This window comes from Scatophagus argus, chromosome 10 (assembly GCF_020382885.2).
Source record: "Scatophagus argus isolate fScaArg1 chromosome 10, fScaArg1.pri, whole genome shotgun sequence".
Taxonomy (NCBI): domain Eukaryota; kingdom Metazoa; phylum Chordata; class Actinopteri; family Scatophagidae; genus Scatophagus; species Scatophagus argus.
In genome coordinates this window covers 2,758,120-2,778,873 of record NC_058502.1, presented here as the reverse complement: position 1 = coordinate 2,778,873, position 20,754 = coordinate 2,758,120, and the positions used below count along the sequence as shown (strand labels likewise).

General features: G+C 43.3%; 1 protein-coding gene across 3 annotated transcripts in view; it reads left to right on the top strand.

Annotated features, from left to right (window-relative positions):
- Positions 1-20,754, top strand: part of atrnl1a (attractin-like 1a) — a 191,881-nt gene that overhangs the window by 27,992 nt on the left and 143,135 nt on the right. For 2 of the 3 annotated variants that reach the window (XR_006844511.1, XM_046401865.1), the window contains exons 5-15: positions 906-1,114; positions 2,758-2,932; positions 3,029-3,116; positions 4,066-4,312; positions 8,172-8,355; positions 9,933-10,087; positions 15,563-15,647; positions 16,984-17,195; positions 18,494-18,612; positions 19,373-19,489; positions 19,870-20,002. Coding sequence is in view for 2 of the 3 variants with exons in the window: in XM_046401865.1 (XP_046257821.1) it covers positions 906-1,114; positions 2,758-2,932; positions 3,029-3,116; positions 4,066-4,312; positions 8,172-8,355; positions 9,933-10,087; positions 15,563-15,647; positions 16,984-17,195; positions 18,494-18,612; positions 19,373-19,489; positions 19,870-20,002 (1,724 nt within the window). In the remaining variant the exon portion in view is untranslated. The remainder of the gene's footprint in view (positions 1-905; positions 1,115-2,757; positions 2,933-3,028; positions 3,117-4,065; positions 4,313-8,171; positions 8,356-9,932; positions 10,088-15,562; positions 15,648-16,983; positions 17,196-18,493; positions 18,613-19,372; positions 19,490-19,869; positions 20,003-20,754) is intronic. The other variant, XM_046401866.1, reaches the window with a different exon arrangement.

Below are 20,754 nucleotides of genomic sequence, written 5' to 3'. Positions count from 1 at the left end.
TGGGGAAATTCACCTTGTTACAGCAGCAAGTGGATAGTGAAAAAACAGAGGCAGACATCGGTAATAAACAACAACAGTCCCTCATTTCAGCCTCATTTGTGTTTTTTCTGCGTCCTCCTAGCTGTAGGTCTAATTTGTCTCTTTTAAACTAATTCTGTCTTGCTCCATCTCCCATATGCCACATAGTCCCTTGCTGTATTACAATCATTTGTCCGAAGCTTGTCCAAAGTCACCTAAAATAAATGCATTGAAAATCAGAGGTAGATGTCTCTTAAAAATTGTAATTCATGAATAAGATTTTAGCACAGGTGGCCATGGTGTAGTGACAGTAACACTAAATAATAATAGAAAAACTAATATTCATTTGGAGCTGTGCTTTGAATTAAAGCACAGCTCTTCTTTTAGTTCCTTTTTGGTCATCATCAACCCATGAGAGAAACATCTGGCCCAGCAGCTACACAATTTTTCACATTTTTTAAACAGTTAGCCTCTGAATGTATCAGCTTACCTGCTGGACGAGTCATTGAAAGCAGCACTTTGCAGAGTGCTGAGTCAGAACCTTATTGAACCACATCTAAAGCCAAAACTATCAGCTAAAACAGGATAAAAAGCTCCTCAGAGCTGCAACGTTGGTTGTAATTTTTGGGTTCTGTATGACAAACCCTTTCATGTTATCTCTAGTCATTTAATCAAGTGTTAAAATTAATATAATCATTACTAGAACATGTCATATGGACAAATCATAACCAGCTGCTACTACAGTAGCTTCTACTACAATACTTCCATGAGGCAGTGCCTCAGAGCTGTGGGTTATCTAATGTAACATCTGGCCAGTCACAATCAAGTATTCTACTGTATAACCTTGAAAACGTCCCCAACGTCCTGCCTAATTGTGTCTCCCTCAGGATAAACTCTTGTCCCAACAACTGTTCGGGCCACGGCAGATGCAGCACGGCGAACTCCGTCTCGGGTCGGGTGTACTGCGAGTGTGAGGACTACTGGAAAGGAGAAGCCTGCGACATCCCGTACTGCAGGGCTAACTGTGGCAGCCCGGATCACGGCTACTGTGACCTGACCGGAGAAAAGCTCTGTGTCTGCAACGACAGCTGGCAAGGTGGGACAAACAGGACAGGACAGAGGGAACATATGACATATGGAGGAGGTTTAGTGAGAAACTTTTGGTTGTACTGGAGTTCGACCAAGCCAGTGAGTTCATGGGCTCGGTAGATTTCAAGTGGTTAGAGGAGGAAGATGATGGTGAGATGTGCTTCATCTGGACTTCAAATGTGATACGTTGATGATCCCAGGCAGCACTGATTTGCTGATCTGCAGGTGAAAATGTCTTGATGTCCAGCTTAAAACTGAGCTAAAATTTATTTAAAAGTGAATTTGATCGGTTCTTGCTGTTGAAATAGCATTCAATGACTTCATCTCAACATGTAGTGACCCGCTTTACTTTGAAATGTGGTCACTGAAATGCTGTTAATAAAACAGTTATATGTACCATGATATATAAAAAGTGCTACATTTCAACCTAATTTAGTCCAGTTTGATGATATTTTTAGACATCTTTTGGCCTGGAACATTTCATGAAGTCCACATATCACTGATACACCTGCATATCATTACTGTGTAATACTGTATCTTCTTTTGACATTTCAGTTTTATTCATTATTAAAAGGTAATGAGTAGGGAAAGAATATGAGGGAGGAGATACAAAAGCACAACAGCAGCTGTTTTCCTGTGTACACATGCATAATGCGACATAATGTTGCCTGAGCCAATATTATTTTATATCATAAAACAATGGATGTGACATTCTGGGAAATCTTGCCTAGTGGCTCATATATTAGATGTGTCTTCATTGTTTTTGTTTGTTATGTTTGGTTTGTGAACAGTTTCCTCCTGCAGCACAACAACTTTATGAAACATGGGGTCCTGCTATTTGAAAACAGTGTGTATTACTTGATGCAAATTGGTAAAACCTGAAATGGACCATCCATAAATATGAAATATCTAGAAAGGCTTGCAGATGCTAAAAGCAGTTATGGTGGTAGTTGTACATGAAGTATCTTCCTAATTTGTCTGAAGCATCAATCTGAGACTCTGCCAAACACACAAATTGTTATTAGTTTTGTATCATGTTATTGATGATGAGGTTTTGCGCAGTCTCATCAATACAAGCTCTTAATGTTTAACTGTCCCCTGCCTGGTATACAAGAGTCTCAAGCCCTCAAAACAATTCAGAATTATCTTACATAATAATAATACTTTATAATCCAAGCCCAGCAGAAAGTCCAGCCTCAGCAAGGTAGTTCAGCTGGTGAAGCACTGCCCCCTCCTGGATTCAGGGTGTAAACACGAGTAGACGACTGAGAGTCATCTTATTTTAATCTGCACACATTCTGTATAGATCAGTTTTAATGAGATGGAAAACGTTGTATGTTTGTGTTTGTATTTGTTTAAAATGTTGCATTTACCCTGACCAGTGTGGCTCTCAGGTATTTCAAGGTATTCGAGACCTTTACACAGCAAATAGTCACAGTAAATAACAACTCGCAGTCATCGCAGATTTCCAGCAACTAAGTAACTAACTGAAATGCAATCAGCAATAATCAACATCACACAAAGACAAAAACAGACTTCGTGTTCTGAATAAATTCTAACATTTCTATAGCTGTGAAAAGTGACTTTTGATTTTACAACATGCAGAGGAAACTTACTTCTTTTGCGCTGTCCTCACTGTCGTTGTCCCAGGTCCAGACTGCTCTCTGTCCGTCCCCTCCACTGAGGCCTTCTGGATGCTGCCCAGCGTCAAACCATCAGCTCAGTCTCTGGGCCGAGCGTCCCATCAGGCTCTGGTGCACTCTGGGCTGATGTGGGTGGTGGGAGGCTACTCGTTCAACTACTCCAACTACCACATGGTGATCAAGTAAGCAGCACCAGTCTGACTCAGCAGCTGTCTGTAAAACTGATCTGAGGCTTCTCACAGCAGACGTTTTGACTGCAGTTTGTTTTCCGGTTCCAGCTACAACCTGGAGACCAGCACGTGGGATGTGGTGCCCGTCAGCAGCAGCCCCCTCTACAGATACGGTCACTCATTGGCTCTGTACCAGGTAATCCAGCTGTGGCTGCTGCATTTCTCTAAAGAGTCGAGATGTCTCAGGCAGAGTAAGAGTCAGCCTTTGTCATTACTTTTGACTGATGAATATTTACTGGAAAATATAATCTGCAAATGATTCAGTAAGGAAAGTAAATTCAGCCTCTTTAAGAAATGATATTAGTTATATCACAAGACTGAGAGAAAACAAAGTTCCACTTTTCTGATGAGTGATTCATTATTCAGTGTTATTACCTGTGAAGAAATGAGAACATCAGAAGCATCCATGTGTGCTGTAGAGATCACTCACTTCACAGTTCAGAGCCTCAAATGATGCGTTGCTGTCCAAATACTGGGACACGTGCTTATTTTGTGTCATTTAATACTGAAGGATGGGGGGGTGAAGATGAGTCTCTCCGTTCTGCTGTGATGAAGGTGAGATTTGATCTGTTGGAGGTCAGAGCGTCTGACCAGCAGAAAAATCTGCATTGTACACACTCTGAACTTCAAACTCTCCCTGTTGGACTACGGAGGGATGAAAGCAATTGCTTCGCTTCATCGCCGTAGTTTGTCGCCTTCTCATGAAACCACTGGTTTTATTTTTATCCTGGGGAGTAACAGACACCTGCTGACTCTTCACCTCGCAGCCTTCTCAGACTCGTCTGTATTGTATAGCTTCTGCATATTAGAGCATGTTAGATTATCATTAGAGACTCAAAGCTGCTGCAATCAGCATGTTAATAACTGAGCTGAAGAGGGGCTGGTGGACAGAACCAGGCTAGCAGTTTCCTCTTGTTTCTGGTGTTTGTGCTAAGCTAAGCTAACCAGAGTTAATCTTATCTAACTTTTGGCAAGAGAGTCAATAAATCACATATCTTCACATTCCAATGTTATGTGCATCAAGTCTGCACGACAAAACAACATGACGGATCATCATCATCATCACACACTCACGTCTGCTGTAGGATGACATCTACATGTTTGGTGGGAAGCTGGAGGCAAAATCAGCCAATGTGACGGACGAGCTGTGGGTGTTCAACATCCCCCGACGCACCTGGTCATTACGGAAGCCGGCCCCGCCTCCTCCGTACGCCCTGGAGGGGCACACCGCCCACGTGGTGGAGCTGGCTGACGGCGAGCCGGTGATGCTGATCTTCTTTGGCTACTCGCCCATCTACAGCTACATCAACAAAGTTCAGGAGTACAACATCAGTAAGTGCACCTGCTGACTCTGCTGTCATCGATTGTGTTTTGTTTGCTCAGTGTTTTAATTGCTTTTTTTATTGATGGAAGTCAAACTCTGGGACTTTTTAAGCTGTTGACATTTTCCAGAGGCCATTTTCAGTCTTCACAGGTCTTTGGATTTCAGTAGAGACTTGTTGGCTTGTAACTGGTGTTTTCTAAATGGTTTGTATTTTTATTTGTATTCATATTTTGCCTTTGAGGAAGGACTCAGCATGAATGGACTTTCTCTGTAACTGACTCTGCTCTTGTTGCAATGTTACCAGCAACGCTTGGCTGATGAAAGATGAATTCACAAATTTAATTTTCAGCTTCAGATTTGGGAGCAAACCAGCTAGATGTGCATAATAAACAGCAGAGCACAGTGATCTCAGTCATGTGATAAGCAAACCTACACTTTAATCCTTTTTATGTGTTGAACTCACAGGTTTCAGCCTCAGCGTCTTCTTTATTGTTTTAGATATCAGGTGAATCTCAGCTTCACACTTCAAACAATTCACATTAAATGAACTAAAGCTTCTTGTCTGTGAGCCCGGCCTTCTGCAGCGTCTCTATTTCAATGTTTTGTTTTGGTTTTTTTTAAAAAAAATGCAAATGATTATTTTGTATTATTGTTTTTCATTTTTGGAATCAAACATTGAAACACTTTTTCTCACTTAATTGAACTTACTTTTTGTTCAGTCACTTAGTGTCCTGTGCAGTTGAAGCTTCACTTTCTGGACATTCAGTGAATTTCTGGCATCCATATCCAAGTATTGTCATGTTCTGTTGTGACGTCTTGCTCCATGGACGTAGAGACGAACATACAGCTTTCACCTTATAAGTGAATGACGGTTAATTTGACTGTGAACTTAACAAAAAATTAAAACTAACTTATTAGACACCCTTTGGGGAAGGCCTTTCACTTCCACTGAGTTGAAATATTAAATGTGGCAACATGCCATGAATCAATTACAACAGTCTGTCTGTGTTTCAACACAGCAAGGTCAGGTCCAGTAAGAAATGTTTATGTCAGTCTGGGCCTGCACAGAGTCCTGACCTCACTGCCACCACTGCAACACCACCCTCACTAATCCTGCAGATCCCTGCAGGTTCTGAAAATCTGATATAAAACCTTCCCAGAAGAGTTGAGGCTGTCATAGCAGCAGATCAATACCTGTCGTTCATCACAGATGGAGCTAATAGTAGGCTCATACTTCTGCTTGTTGAGTGCACCTTTGCATTCATATTTTGATTTGCTGTGTAGCCAGCAGATGGCGCTAACACACAGCAATGTAAACCAGCAGCTGAAATGAGATCTTTCACACACTCTGGAGAGGAAAACACACACACACACACCCCTTCCATTAGACACACAACACGGGCTGAAATGCAAACATGTGCACACGCACACACACACACACACACACACACACAGCACAGTCATTAAGAAGAGGTGGCACTCAGACCACAGAGTCTGGGGAAAGACAATGATTAATGCGTTCCCTCACTTTCCTACCTTCCTGTCATTCTGTTTTTTCTTTTTTCTCTCTCATCTCTCCTTCCTCTCCTCTTCTGTGCCCTCACATCCCTGTCTCTGACTCTCTCCATCTTTTTCCTTTCATCCTCCAGCCCTCTGCTTCTGACCCCCCTCTGTCATCGCTGCTCCTTGTTCCTCCATCATCTCCTGCTCCTTTCTCCCACCCTCTCCTTCCCTCCTTCCTTCTCTTCCCTCCTCTGTCTATCACTTTCATCTTCACCCACCTCCATCTCTTCCCTCCCTCCTCTCTCTCTGACAATGTCACAGCGTAAGTCTGCACTGAGCATCATTAGGCTTCACAGGGAGCGACTCAGAGTCTGTGCAGCCTGGAAATGAACGGAGGGGAGTGAAAGCGGAGTGTGAAATATGAGGTAAAAGGATTTAATGACCACTCAGAGAGGCAGGTTCACAGCAATTAGCTGCCAAAGATGTGAGAAGAGTTGACCTTCTGCCTTTCTTGTCGTCTCTTCACACTTTCCAAACCTTCTACCTTTCTTGGGCCTTCTTCTTTTCAGTTCCCTCTCTCTTTTCCTTGCTTTTGCTCTTTCACTCTTCAGTTCAGTGCAGTTTTCCTCTGTGTATTAGAGACCCACATTACATTATTTTGTAGAGCGAAACTAATAGTTAGATTTCAGGTAAGAAAAAAGATCTAAATCGTACATCAGCCAATCAAACATTTAATTTTCTTCGCCTGTTTAGCCACTGTTTTCAGTTGTGACTTCTAGAGTGAATTTGTGATCACTGAGTCTGTCTTTGGTTAAAATAAGCTTGATTCAGTGTGATGTCATTACATGTGCTGCACTCTCTTTTCTCTGTACTTCTTTCATTCATTCTGTTCTCTGTCTTTCTTTCTTATCCTGCCAAGAAAGTTATATTTTGGTCCTGTCTTCAGAAGAATCCAGTAAAATTAGGTGAAAGGGGAGCATTATCATCATCATGTTACCATTTATAGTAGCCTTTACATTTTTGCTAAGAAACATAACACATTTTTCCTGATCTCCTTAAGTCAGGATACACTATCTAGACAGAAGTATTCAGACACACCTTTTTATTATTGAATTCAGGTGTGACATGGGGCTGTTTTTCAGGGCTCGGTCCCTGACTTCCAGTGAAGGGAAATCTTAATGCTCAGCATACCAAGATATTTTGGACAATGCTATGCCTTCAACCCTGCAGCAACAGCCCAGGGAAGGCCCCCCATCCACCCCAACATGGCTGTGCCCCAATGCACATAGCAAGGCCCACAAAAGACTGGATGAGTCGAGCAGAAGAACCCGACTGGCCCACACAGAGCCCTGACCTCAGTGCCATCGAACACCGATGGGATAAACCATAACGGAGACCATGAGCCTGGCCTCCCTCCCTCCATCCAGCACAGTGCCTGACCCCACAAACGCTCAGTCCCTGTTGGTGTAACGGTCAGGTGTCCCAATACTTTTGTGTAAATCTTTCACCATAGGCCACACTCATTTCTGCCTGAAAGGACTGTTCCTGTTCTGTCATCTTACAGATGTCACGCACTTCTCACCAGATTTGGTTTATAGAATACAAAAGTTTGTTTTTTAATCTGTCTAACCTGATTTCCCACAGCTATGGCAGACAGATTCATTGAGGTCATTTTATTGTGGGATCAATTCTGAGCGATCCTGTTAAATTTAATGGAATTTATAGGTGGTGCCATACAGCAGAGTAACACGTTTAAGTGAACCTGAGCCTGACTCCTGGCTCGTACAAAGGCCTGCTGTGGAGTTTTATATTATTAAAGCCATCATCAGCCGGTGGGTGTGTTACCACTCACATTACTGGATGCTTTCTGCTTTTCTCTGAGTTTCTCAGTTTTTCCTTTCTTCTCTGCTCTCAGTACTACTCATGGTCTCTAGGGTTTACCATTCCAGATGACGGCACACTTTCTCAGTGTTCCTCCTCTTTTATTTTGTGTGTTGTTGTGTCTTTTCTTCATCCTGGGCTTCTCAGATGATGTAATCCCTGCCTGTTTTTAATAAGATTTTCTAGGCACCTGAGCTAATTGGTATGCATCACACCAGTCTAATAAAGGGGTGCTTTTAAATTCAATAAACTCTAATATCTTCTGGCCTCTCTTACTGTTTGGCTCACTCTTTACGCCTCCACTCTTTTCCCCTCCCTCACTCGATCTCACCTCCAGAATTAAAAGTGCTTTGCTGTTTTGGCATAAAAAGGAAAAGCAAAACTTGCCAAAGCATCAAAAACTTTTTAAGTGATCAACTTTGAACTTTCTGCCTGAAACGCTGCATTAATCAGACGTCTCTGTCTCTCCTCTCTGTGGCTCAGAGTCCAACTCGTGGCAGGTTGTGCCTGCTGGAGGTGCGGTGGTCCAAGGAGGTTACGGCCACAGCAGCGCGTACGACGAGGCCAGCGGCTGCGTGTTCGTCCACGGGGGATACAAGGCGCTTAGCAACAACAAATACGGCCTGGTGGATCACATGTACAGATACCACGTCCACACGCAAACATGGTGAGCGCACAGGACAATGAATACCTGTGAATATGCATCCGTATTTGAATGTTCAGGATTTGAATAGATATTGATGTCCTGCAGCAATGCTATCAATGTGAAGACTGCATTGACATTCATCGTGAGCCTATCTGCTGCCTGCATCATTGTGTATAAATCCAATCATCTGTTCTCTGAACTGGTTATCTGGTCCAGGGAGGCAGGGAGCTAAAGCCAAACCCCTCGCACACTCGGTCATGGGCAGGATGCATTCTAGACATTCATTCACAGGGATAACAGTCAGACACAGTCACCCCCCCCCCCCCCCCCCCCCCCCCCCCCCCACCTCCCGCATGAGCAATTTAAAGTTATTGTGTGGGACCGTGACTGAAATATTTATCAGTTTCATAAACATTTTTAATATAAATTCAAACACTGCATCAAATTACAGCGAACTGTGAAAATATATGATCATGAGATCACGAGCAATTACTTCCACCTTTCTCACACATTATGTAAAAATAAGGGAGCATGTCACCTTTCATCTGATGTTGAAGGATTTCTTATTACATTTTATCTGCGATTTTTCTTGTGTGTGACATTTTTTTAAAAAACAGATTTGAGTACATTTTGAGGCTAAAATAAGTTGAATTTTTTTTTTGAGATGATGATAATAACTTCAGTTATAATGTTATTTAATGCAACCTTGCAACGATAAGTAACACAACATATTAAATAAGAAACCTGGTGCCAAACAGAAACTGGAGTTCCCACACGAGTGACAGTACAAAATTCTTTTAGATCATTGTGTTTAGCCTTCTAACTCAAGCCTTTTAGAGATCAAATTGACTGTCCAAACTTGTATGTAAGCATTCACAAAATAATGGTGATTTTCTATGGTTTTAACATGCATCTTCAGAGAGGGAAAATCAGCATGCGTACGTCAGAAAGTGGAGCGGATGGTGAGACGCGAAGGATATGACAGGAGGTCTGACCTCAGGTGACCCGCGGCAGATGGACGGGTGAAAGAGGACGCTCGGCTCTATCAGTCTCTCCTCTTCACTTTCTCATGTACACACACGCAATCTGCTGTCTCGCTTTCCAGATGGAATTTGCTGTCGCGGAGTCAGGTGGCACTTGAGCCAGTGGACTTTTGAAATTCTCAGGCCGAAACATTTCTGAGCATTCCAGCTGTGGATTTTTACCCCCCCGTGTGTAATCAGAGCGCGTGAAACGTCAAGGTCTCTGGTGGAAAGTCAGAGTTGCTGGAGTAAATGAAGACGCCACAGTTGGTCTCCAATATGTGACCTTTGACCTGACACACACTGCAGACTGAGACCTCCTACAATGTCTGTGTTGACTCTTTCTGTGTGTGTGTGTGCACGCTGCTCCTGTGACAGAACAGTTGGTATGAAGGGCACTCACTACAGGCCAGGTCACACACCCAGACAGAAGCCATCAATAACATGGCACCATGCGCACACATGTCACACACAGACCCACGCACACACACAACTGAGATATTAACACTTTCCGAATATGTCCCACCTTGCTGAGTTGCACTCTCGCTCTGTGTGTGTGTCCGTGTGTGTGTGCAGGCTGATCCTCGAGGAGAGCGGCCTGGCGCGGCACCTCCACTCTGCGGTGCTGCTGAGCGGCACGGTGCTGGTTTTCGGGGGAAACACTCACAACGACACGTCGCTGAGCAGTGGAGCCAAGTGCTTCTCTGCAGACTTCATGGCGTACGATATCGGTGAGAACGAGTCTTAAATAATCATGTGCACACACTGAGATTCCAGCACTGACAGAAAGATGGACAACGCGCCTCCACTTCCTTCCACTGTAGAAAAATGAAGCGACTTCAGTGGTGCTTACGTGCGAAAAGAAATTCTGAGTAACAGAACCGAAAAACAACCAGAAATATTAATCGTAAGTGAGAACGCACAGGTGAGTTAGGACTCAGAGGCTGTGGTGTATGTAGAGATCACAGATGATTAAGGATCCCATTACAGGATACCCGGTCGCTCCACAGACCAGATGGCAAGAGGATGTTTCCACCCCTCGACGGGAAAAGTGAGATGGAGAGACGAAGGGGACTCTGGGAGAGGAAAAGAGGGATTACACCAACTCTTCACAGGAGAGGAACAACAGGGAGCAGAGAGATTAACGCTCAGGGAAAAAAATGAAAGATGGATGCACATGCATGGAGGGAGGCACTTCATGGTGGAGTGTGAAAAAAGAAAAAAAAGATGGCTGGCCAACACCATCTAAGCAGTCTCTCTATCAGCTCTGATCACACGGTGTGGCGTAACAATCACAGGTGGCGTCTCAGTGAGTGTGAACTGTGAAATGCAGAGAAAATGAGAAGCAGTGCTGCTCTTTTTGATACTGATTGCTGGTTATTTCTGCCAGCCTTGCTGTTCGCTCTCTCTATTATGGGCTTTTTAGGTAGAACATATTTTGGGTCTTCAGTTCTATTTTGGACTCAGTCTGATTTACAACTGAGGCCCTTTAAAGGGCACATTATTCAGTTGGTGAGCGGCACGGTAGTGCAGTGGTTAGCATAGCAAGAGGGTTCCAGGTTCGAATCCCGGTCTGGGCCCTTCTATGTGGAGTTTGCATGTTCTCCCTGTGCCTGCGTGGGTTTCGTTTGGGTACTCCGGCTTCCTCCCACAATCCCAAAGACATGCACATTAGGTTAATTGGCTACTCTACATTGCTCCTAGGTGTGAGCGTGTGTGTGTGTGTGTGTGTGGTTGTCTGTCTTTGTGTGTCAGCCCTGCAATTGACTGGTGACCAGTCCAGGGTGAACCCCGCCTTTCGCCCATAGTCAGCTGGGATAGGCTCCAGCCCTGTCGCGACCCTGACGGATAAGCGGTATAGAAAATGGATGGATGGATGGATTATTCAGTTACTAAGATTCGTCTACAGGGAAGCACACAACACAAGTCCACTGGTACACTGGTGGCTCCGACTTCATCCACATGAGCATTGGCATTGTCCGCTTTCAGTAACTACATTTTGATATGTAGAAGAACGCAGAACATTAATTAAGTTCAGATGCTGACAGACCCTTCTGGTGTGTCGGGAGGGTTAAATAGTCAGTATTCAGCTCGTGTCTAAAGAAGGAGACTCGCTTATTGTTTCTGCTTTTAGGTAATCACTGCAGATAACTAATACTTTCCTCATTAATGGTGTATAATTTCACCCACTCAGGCACATCCCATAATCAGATCAATACGTCCACATCTACCTCTTCCTTGGTTAGATTTCAGTGTATTTCCACATAAGGACCTCACGCAGTGCAGTCAGAGAGCATGCAGTTCAGTACTGGCTCTTCTTCATCTGTTGTAGAGCTTGTGATCTTCTACGGTTAAAAGCTGCGGAAAAACTGAACTTTGAGTCACGAATTTTTAGCTGAAAAAATGTGAAAGGGGTTGATTTCAGACATAATGAAGAATTTGTTTTTCTGGTGTCATCATCTTGTCCATTGTTGGTCCAAATCCGCCTCCTCGTCTCATCTTTCCTGTCACTCTCTGCTGTAAATGATATAATAAAGGAAAGTGTGTGTGTGTGTGTGTGTGTGTGTGTAGCACCAGGGAGGATACTGGTGAGATAAAGCAGTGAATGTGAGGCAGCAGATGAAATAAAAGAGCAGAGCACTGAGGAAGGTAAGAGGGATATACAGAGAGCAGGAGAGAAATAAAGAGTAAATGAAGGAGGGATTTAGGGAGAGAGAAAAGAAAGCACTGGCGACGGTGGGAGAGAATCACCTAAAAACAATAAAGGTATGCCAGGATGAAGCGGATAATAAGCTGCTGAATAAAAGGCAAAATCAAAGGCAACACACAAAAAAGGATCTGTTTACAGAGCGTCCCCATCTCAGAGAAGTTGGAGGAAACGTTCGCCATCAACACTCGCAATAAATGTGTGTATTTACATGTCCCTCAACTCTGCGCAAACACTCTGTGCAGTGATGAATAAATATCATAATTTATTCATCACTGCTTCTATCTGCACCACTTTATTGTCCACTAGCCTCCTCTGCGACTCACTGCAGAGAGGCAGCAAAGAAACAAAGAGAAGGCAGATGACGGAGGGGAAAGCAGGAAACAACAGCGACAGAAGGTGTGTTCAAGATGTCTCAGGCCAAACAAAGTCTGAAACGGCAGGGACCACGCACTCACTTCTCTAAAAGTTACGCCTTTGACAAGGAGGAAACAACTTTTGACTGGCTGCCCAAGAAGGATTTTTTAAAAGTATTACAAAATAAGTGCGGTTGGAATTTAAGGAATAAATAAATTTCTTATTTCACATTCCTGTCCTCCTCTTGTCTCTAAAGAATTGTTCCACCTGTGGAAGTCACACTTCTCTCCGTCCTCCTGTTTCATCTTCATCTGCTCCTCCCTGTGAACGGAGAGGTTTTGGAGTGCTAATTTGTTTTTGTTTTGCCGCGCTAACCTTGGAGGGGGCGACGCGCTGTTATTAGCCTCTCCTGCTCTTCTGCTGCCACGAGTTAGATTCAGGTCGACACGGAAGGCACTTTTCATTTGGCTTTAATTCTCTCTCTCCCCCTCCAGCTCTCCCTCCCCCTCCCCTCCCATCCTCCCCTCAGCCCTGCCACCCTCACACTTCTAATTAGATTTGGGGGCAAAATGAACTCTGATTAACTGATTAAAAACGCGGTCCTCTCCAAGTTGACACACCACAGGCACGCATCCACACACTGCCTGCTACGCGCAAACACACACCTGACACACACACACACACACACACTCAAGCGGCACAGCCCACATAAAAACCGAGGGGTTTCTAGAGTTTGTTTGGAAGATGCGGGGAGCAGTGATATATGGGAGGAGCAGACGGTGGCTGCCGTTAAATCCTCCTCCTCCCTTCACCCATCTTCATCAAGTCCTCCATTAGTGCAGATCAGATCAAACTGTCAATCAGCTCAGCTCAGCCTGCCTGCCTGCTTCGCTCTGGACTCACAATTTCTCTCTCTCTGTCCCACCATGCATTATTAACACAGACTTTCTCATATCCTGGGAGGAAATTAAAATCTGTGTTGATGTGTGTGTCCGTGTGGACGCGTGTGTTTGTGTGTGTATGTGGGTGTCATGGCTGATAAGTATCTGTTGATTCTGCAGTTCTTTGGTGGACAATTTGGCAGCTTCAATCTCAGGATGGTTGGTTAAGGTGTGTGTGTATGTGTGTGTGTGTGTGTGTGTGTGTGTGTGTGTGGCCAGAAAATGAATCTCTTTTTTTTCTTTTTTTTTCTTTTTTTTCAGAGGTAGAAGTTTTTAGCTGTGGTTGGAGGTTGGAGGTCAGGTGTAGAAACTTTGCAACAGGGCACATCACATGCATGAATCAGAAATGATTTACTTCTAAAATCTCTTCTATGGTGTCATTATGCTTATGCTACATACAAAATTAAAATTGCCACATGTAGATAAAAAAAGTCTCTCACGTCAGAAGTGAAAAGTCTTCAGGTGGATTTTGTTGCCGTCACAGTGTGCAGTGAACACCTGGAGCTTCTGCTGACTGGTGGGTACCTCAGCAGGGGTGCCAATCTGACGCCGGGCCTTACAGGCTATGTTAAGTTGTGTTAGTGCAAGATCTAGAAATAGATTCCATAAGCATATCACAGATTCAAATCTCCAGGCTGACTTCAGAAAGTCTGATGTTAATTGCAGATGTCTAGCAGTTTTACCCTCTTAAAAAAAACCTTAATGTGTTATTCAACTGTTCTACGACTGGGGCCTGCTTCTGTCCAGGATAAAAGACCATAACGGTCAACAAATGTTACAGTTATTTTGTTCAGTTAAGAATTGTGTTCCCTGAGTTCTGTCTCTCAGGCAGACTGTTCTGTGCTGCAGCCAACAATCTCCTAAGCTTTTAGTTATAGATTTTTAACTTGTTTGCATTTGTGACTAGTTTCACTACCTGTCACAGTGAAGCACAGTCTGAAAAGCAGCACTGAGGGAACAAATGCATGTTTGCATGCAGGTCCCATCAGCTGCTGCATCACTGGGCTTCATGTATGGCAGATGACATCAGCCTCACTCTGGTTTGCATGTTAATATGACCGACCTTTAACCTCTGCTAGCGATGAACTCATTGCTCTAAATGCTGATTAGACCGACCCCCTTCCTCCTACCCTCTCAATGTGTCCTCTGCCACATACCTCGCTCTTAAACAAGCGCACCCAATTACCACACCTCCTAACGAGGTTGTTAGCAACCTGGCGGCTCAGAGTCCCCGCCTCTGCCGGCTCTCCGTTTACGTTCAGGGAAGGCTCATCTGGCACATTTACACTAACACACACTCACACGCACACACATTGTGTGCCATTTTCATAATAGTACAATGGGAGCACGTAGGGGTCATTAAAACATCAGAGAGCTGTAAAATCGTAATGGTAAAATATACAGAGTTGATAGCTCCAGTGATAACTAAGAGTAAGAGAGAGAGACACTTTATGATGATATTTGGTGGTATGAAGAGTTTTATGAAGTCATCTCTCCGATTATCTTCTCCATCTTCTCCTTATCACCATAGTTTGATGTGAAAAGGTTACGATAATGGCTTCTAATTCCTTGTGATGAAGTTCGGGGAGGGGCTTGAACCTCCTGGAGGAGGTCACCCTCTTTCTTCTTACAAGCAATAATGGTGCTTCTTATTAAAAACAGAAGAGGAGAAATGTTTTAAAGGCCTGGTGGAAAGCCTGAAACCAGAAAGCAACACATGGTTGTGCTGTTGTTGTTTTTGGGTGTCCAATTACATTTGGTTACAACATGTTTCTGCACGTGTAAAAAAGTATTATATCGACATTACATTAATATTAATATTATAGTTCTTACATTCAGCTTGGTGAATACGGGCCAGCGTTACTCTGAACATACTCAACACATAATTATGTCAGATATGCATGTTTGGTCATTTTTAACAGCTGAAAGGTTCTGCCAACTTAATAACCACTTCATGATCGTCTGAGTAACGATGTATCAGAGCTACAAGTAAGCTTGTTTTGAATTCTGTGGTCAGTGTAGACACAGCAACCAAATAAATGATTCAGTAGACATAAATTCATCACCTCCTGAACAAACAGGTGGTTAATAAAAGCAGAAGTTTTGACCTTTAGCTGTTTCTCCATTCACACACAGGCAGAAACACACAAAAGAAAGAAATGTGAAATGTGTTTAAGAAATGTGTGTGTGCTTCTCCACAGCTTGTGACGAGTGGACTGTCCTTCCCAGACCAGGTCTGCACCGGGACGTCAACCGCTTTGGACATTCTGCTGTAGTTAGCAATGGGTGAGCTCTCATCACGTTTCTGAGTACAACAGCAGCTCTGAAGTTTAAGATTTGTTGCCTTGGACACTTTAACAGTGTACTTACTAACACTGACGCTCAAATCCTGGTAAAACTGGCAAATGATCTTCTAAACCAGTCAATTGCAAATGCGTGTCTGTTCACCATGCATTATTCCCTGGGACATTTTTCCATTTCCTTCATGTCTCCCTGCTGTGTCCTCTCCAGGTCTCAGTTAACTTTGCTGCCTTTCCTCTTCCCAAATGATAATTTTGTTGTACTGTTTATGGCTTGATGTCTTTATTTCAATGTTAAATTTAGTGTCAGTTCTGTCTCACTCGGCTGACTGCTCTGAAGCTCTCTGTTCAGAAACTCGAGTCTGCACTTCACCTCTTGCCTAGATGTTTCTTCTGCTTCACCTTCTCAGTAACTTTCTTTCCACCTCCTTCACATAGACACAGTGTATATGAGCACTATGTGTCTCTTTCTGTTGTCTTGAGAGGTCTATTTATACCTTTCCTATTTTTGAATCTCTAGCTCTGTATTTTGCCGCAGCTTGACGAGGAAAAGTGAGCTGATCCAATTCTTCCATCCTTGTGCTGTGAATGTGTTTTCTAAATTGCTGTCAGCCATTCACAAAGCCTCTTGCAAAGAAAAAAACAGTTTAAAAAAGCTACATAAGGAAACAACTGATGCGCTCCGTACTTCTCAGCCAGTTTTCTCTCGAGATGATTTTTTTTGTTTTCGTTCTGAGCCTCTTTAAAGCCAGTCAGATGTGGATAACCTGATAATCACATACAGGTTTTCTCAGAGCCTCCACAAAATCCGATAGCAGATTTCTTGTCTCAAATGTGATCAGTGAACATCAGTCCCTTTGAATCAGAGTACAGAGCATTTTATAGATTGGTAAGATACATAGTAAATCAATGAATAAACAAATAAATAAATAACATAGGTGATCAAAATGTAATTGACATCTGTTGCTCGAAATTAAAACGATGTAAGAGTTCCATCACGATGCGGAGCGACTTGCTGCTGAACTCAGAAATAGCCTGACCCTTTAACACCATTTATGCACCAAAACGTCGGCTTTGAGCACAAAAATGTCAGCTTTGAACATCAAAAAGCCAGCTTCAAACCACACTTTCTCTCATGTTTTTTTCCCCAAACCAAAGTTCAGCTTTATTTTTGAAAAAGTTCTCCGGCTTTCTTCATCTCTGCCTGTGTTTCTCGTCTCTCTGTCTCGCTGCAACTTTTGCCATGTGGCTTCGTTTCACGGCTGTAGGACAGTTTCTGTTGCCCTTGTCGTTCTGTTTAATCCTGCCTGTATTCTCCGCAGTTCCATGTACATCTTTGGAGGCTTTTCGGGCCTCCTTCTGAACGACGTGCTGGCCTACACCCCTCCGTCCTGCCCGGCCTTTTCTAACTCAGCTTTGTGTGCTGCTGCCGGTCCGGGCCTTCGCTGCCATTGGTTCAAAGACAGATGTGTCCCCTGGGAGCCAAAACCAGCTGAACTCATTTTTCCTGCTCCGTTTTGCCCTCCGCGACCTGGTAGGTTTCACTGGGATCCTGTCTGCCTGACTGAGCCATTGCCATTTATCCATGTCTGTTCTGTTCTCTCATCGTGGCTAAATGTTTGCGCTCACAGTGTGTTTTCCCTGCACAATCACACACAAGTGTTGCTCTGCTAAGGCCCATTTCGGCATGAGTATAATAATTATTTTAAAAGATTTGGCCTCTGAAGTTTGTTTGCATACCATAATTGTAGGGACCGGAGGTCAGCACTGCAACAATTACCTCATTTCGAAGTAATTAGGTTGAGTCCAAACCCTCCTCCATCTCCTCCCCCACATCTGTCTCTGCCAGATGTAGATGCAGGAGCTTTTTCACTTATTCAGGCAGCTCATGCTAACTCTCCATTTTAAATAGAACAACAGTGCAAGGACTGACTACCTTAAAGTATCATATAGTATTTTCTTTAATGATTTAGACTATTCGAAATACTACAACTATACTGATTTTATATAATGTGTCATATTTTTATGTACCTTTCCAGAGATCTGTCAATTTGGATTCATGTTTGTAAAATTTTAAACTCAGCTGGCAAATACTCAAAATGTTGAGTGAGAGCAGCGAAACCCATCACCTGAACTTTATGAATTGCAGGCTTTCCAAATCAATCTACAGTTTAACTGCCTTACCGTCCAGAAATCAATTGTAACGAAAATGTCTCAAGAAATCTAAAATTGTTTGAAAATGGTTGTTAATGTTTGCTTTGAGAATCTCTCAGAAGACTGATGGATTAACATGTCCCAGATCGCGATCGGCTGCTGCTTTAATCTCACACGCATGTTTATTCTACAAATGACAGCACAGGATTCATAAATGCCCAGCGTGAGCTAAATCTGCATGAGTGTAATACCGTTTAATCACATCCAAACATGGAAATTACATGTTAGTTTACACTTCATGAAAACATTACTCACATGCACATGGTCACCACATGAGTCTGTAGATCCAATTCCTGACATACAGAAGATATTTTGAACAAGTCCCAGATGGATGTTCCAGTGCGACCCGTGACTTTTTCAGACTGATGCAAACGGACTCTGACTTTTTACTCTTTTCCTTATCTTTGACACTGAAATCTGATTATGATTCTTGGTGATTGATCAGTGCACTTTTGAGTAGAACTGAGTTCCCTGCAGATGACAATGAGTGTGGACAAACTAGTTGGATCACACATTCATTTTTTTCTGAATAATAACGCCTGTTACTGCCCGAAACCACATGATACACGCTCTGCTGAGTTATGTTTGTATGTCTGTATGTTCTGCGTCGTCTTCCAGACAGCACAGATGATCAGTGTTTCCGGTTCTCAGACTGTGCGAGCTGCACCGCCAACACACGGGGTTGTCAGTGGTGTGAGGACAGGAAGTGTATCTCGGCATCCAGTAACTGCACCGTGGTGAGTCGAACTTTTTAGTAACTGTAAAAAAAAAAATTTAAAAACCCTGCAAGAAGACCCCGAGGCTGTGATGTTCATTAGACCTTAGAAGGTCTTTTAATCATGTTAAAGCCTTTGCAGTTTGAATGTGTTGTGTAATTTTCATTGTTCATTAAAAAGTGGCCCTAGAAGAAAGCTCCCAGTGTTCAAAAATGGAAATTCTGTGTGGAAAGTGCATGAATTTAGTCAATATAATGTACTTAGAATTTATTAAAGATTTCTTGTGCACAAGGTAAAGGTTTGTAGCTGATGGGGTTCTAGAGAAATTTTTTGAAGACTGTTAAAGGCATTAGGAATGGCTGATGCAGACTGAGCAACACATCGAATTTAACTATCGACGATGATCAATCAGTGTGTTTTTTTCTAAGATTACGAAAACAAGATAATTGAGATAAAGCATTCATTGTGCCACAGTCCATTATGTCTAGTCTCATAAGTCACACTTGCATCTCATCATGTAGGTTTATCATATTTTCTCCTCTCAAGTATGTTGAACAATTTAAAGATGTGATTCAGTATTTTTCTGATTTATGTGAATAACCATTCAAAGCTCTCAGTGAGTTTTTGTACTTTTTTGTCCCGTCTCTCTTTCTCTATGTTTACTCCCAATCCTGCTTTCTCTGTCTTTCCTTGTGTGTGTGTCTGCACGTTGCTTTTCTCTGTTTGCGTGTGCTCGGCTGGGTTGGACCGTGAATCTGTGACTCAATGTGTGTGAGTCTAGCTGACTCTGGAGTTGGCCCAGCAGCATGGCGGCGCTCTGTCTCTGTCTCCCCCGCCATCCATGTTGTCTGAGCATCAGCTGAGCTTGTGGAAGCACGGAGCCAGAAGGAGGGGACATGTGTGTATTATTTGACACGTGACACTTGACACAGAGGTCAGGGCAGCCCCTCAGGCCATATGCAAACAGGGGCCAATTACAATCAAAATTTACATTTAATTCAAGTCCTTTATCAATTCTTCCTTGACCTTGATTGAAGAGACCCGATGACATGCAGCCAGCATATAGATGGAACTTCAAAAAAAATAAATAAATAAATAAAAAATGTCCATCCCAGCATAATTTGTCCCTCATATTGATTTGTCTTCTCACTCTGCTTGGCTCTGTTGGCTGTTTGATTGCTGTATTAATCCCTCTTGGTTTTGTTGCACTTACCTTAAAATAAGATGATGAAGTTGGACTGTGCTGATGTTCTTTCCTCTGTGTGTCCGTGTTTGAAGTCGGTGAAGGACTCGTCCAGGTGTAAGCGCAGGGAGGAGCAGGAGTGTTTCAGACTGGCCAACTGCAGGAGCTGCTCCCTCAATGCCAACTGTCAGTGGGAGCAGCAGCAGCAGGAGTGTCAAGCGCTGCCTGGTGAGGAGACGCAGAAAACAAGCATGCACATTCACACACACCATCATGAACACACACATGGCAGAAAACACGCTTTTCTACTTCAAATTTCACTGTCTGGATCAGATATTTCTTAACATTTGTTTTTCAAAGCGAGAAAGAAAGAAAGAGAGGCTGCAGAGTAGGCAGAGGTTTAAATTCATGAAGCTCATTTTGTTCTTAAACTGGCACCTGTGGATCAGCTGCTAATCCGCTTCCTGAGGCAGGTCGAGGCACTGCGCAGTGAAAATGAACACTCGGAGACTTTGACAAAGAGCCCCACAAACACACACGGATTAAGAGTTTTGGAAATGCAGTGTTGATCTTTCTGATACTGGAGTGAGTACTGTTGATTGATACAATTGTGATGATCATCATACAGCACAACATGCAAACACAGCTTCAGCATGTTTGCATGTTCCCACACTAACTGGCTGTGTGTTATTAGCGCTCTCCTACCTCCATGCAGGCATGTGCACACAGGGGATTAGCATACATTCAGGAGCACATACTGCAGAAATGAGAAATGTGCTCTCCACTCAGCTGCAAAGAGAAGTAGGCCAATTAGAAGTGTTGGATGGTCTGAGAATTTTGGTCCTTGGCTGACAAATAAACTTGACTCCACAAAGTCCTCCACGCTTCGCCCTGCTGAGGAGCCCACAGCTAGAGCTGCTCTCGCTTTGACTGTGGCGCTGGTATGACTAAGGGCGAAGGAAATACCCTTGCTGTTTGGT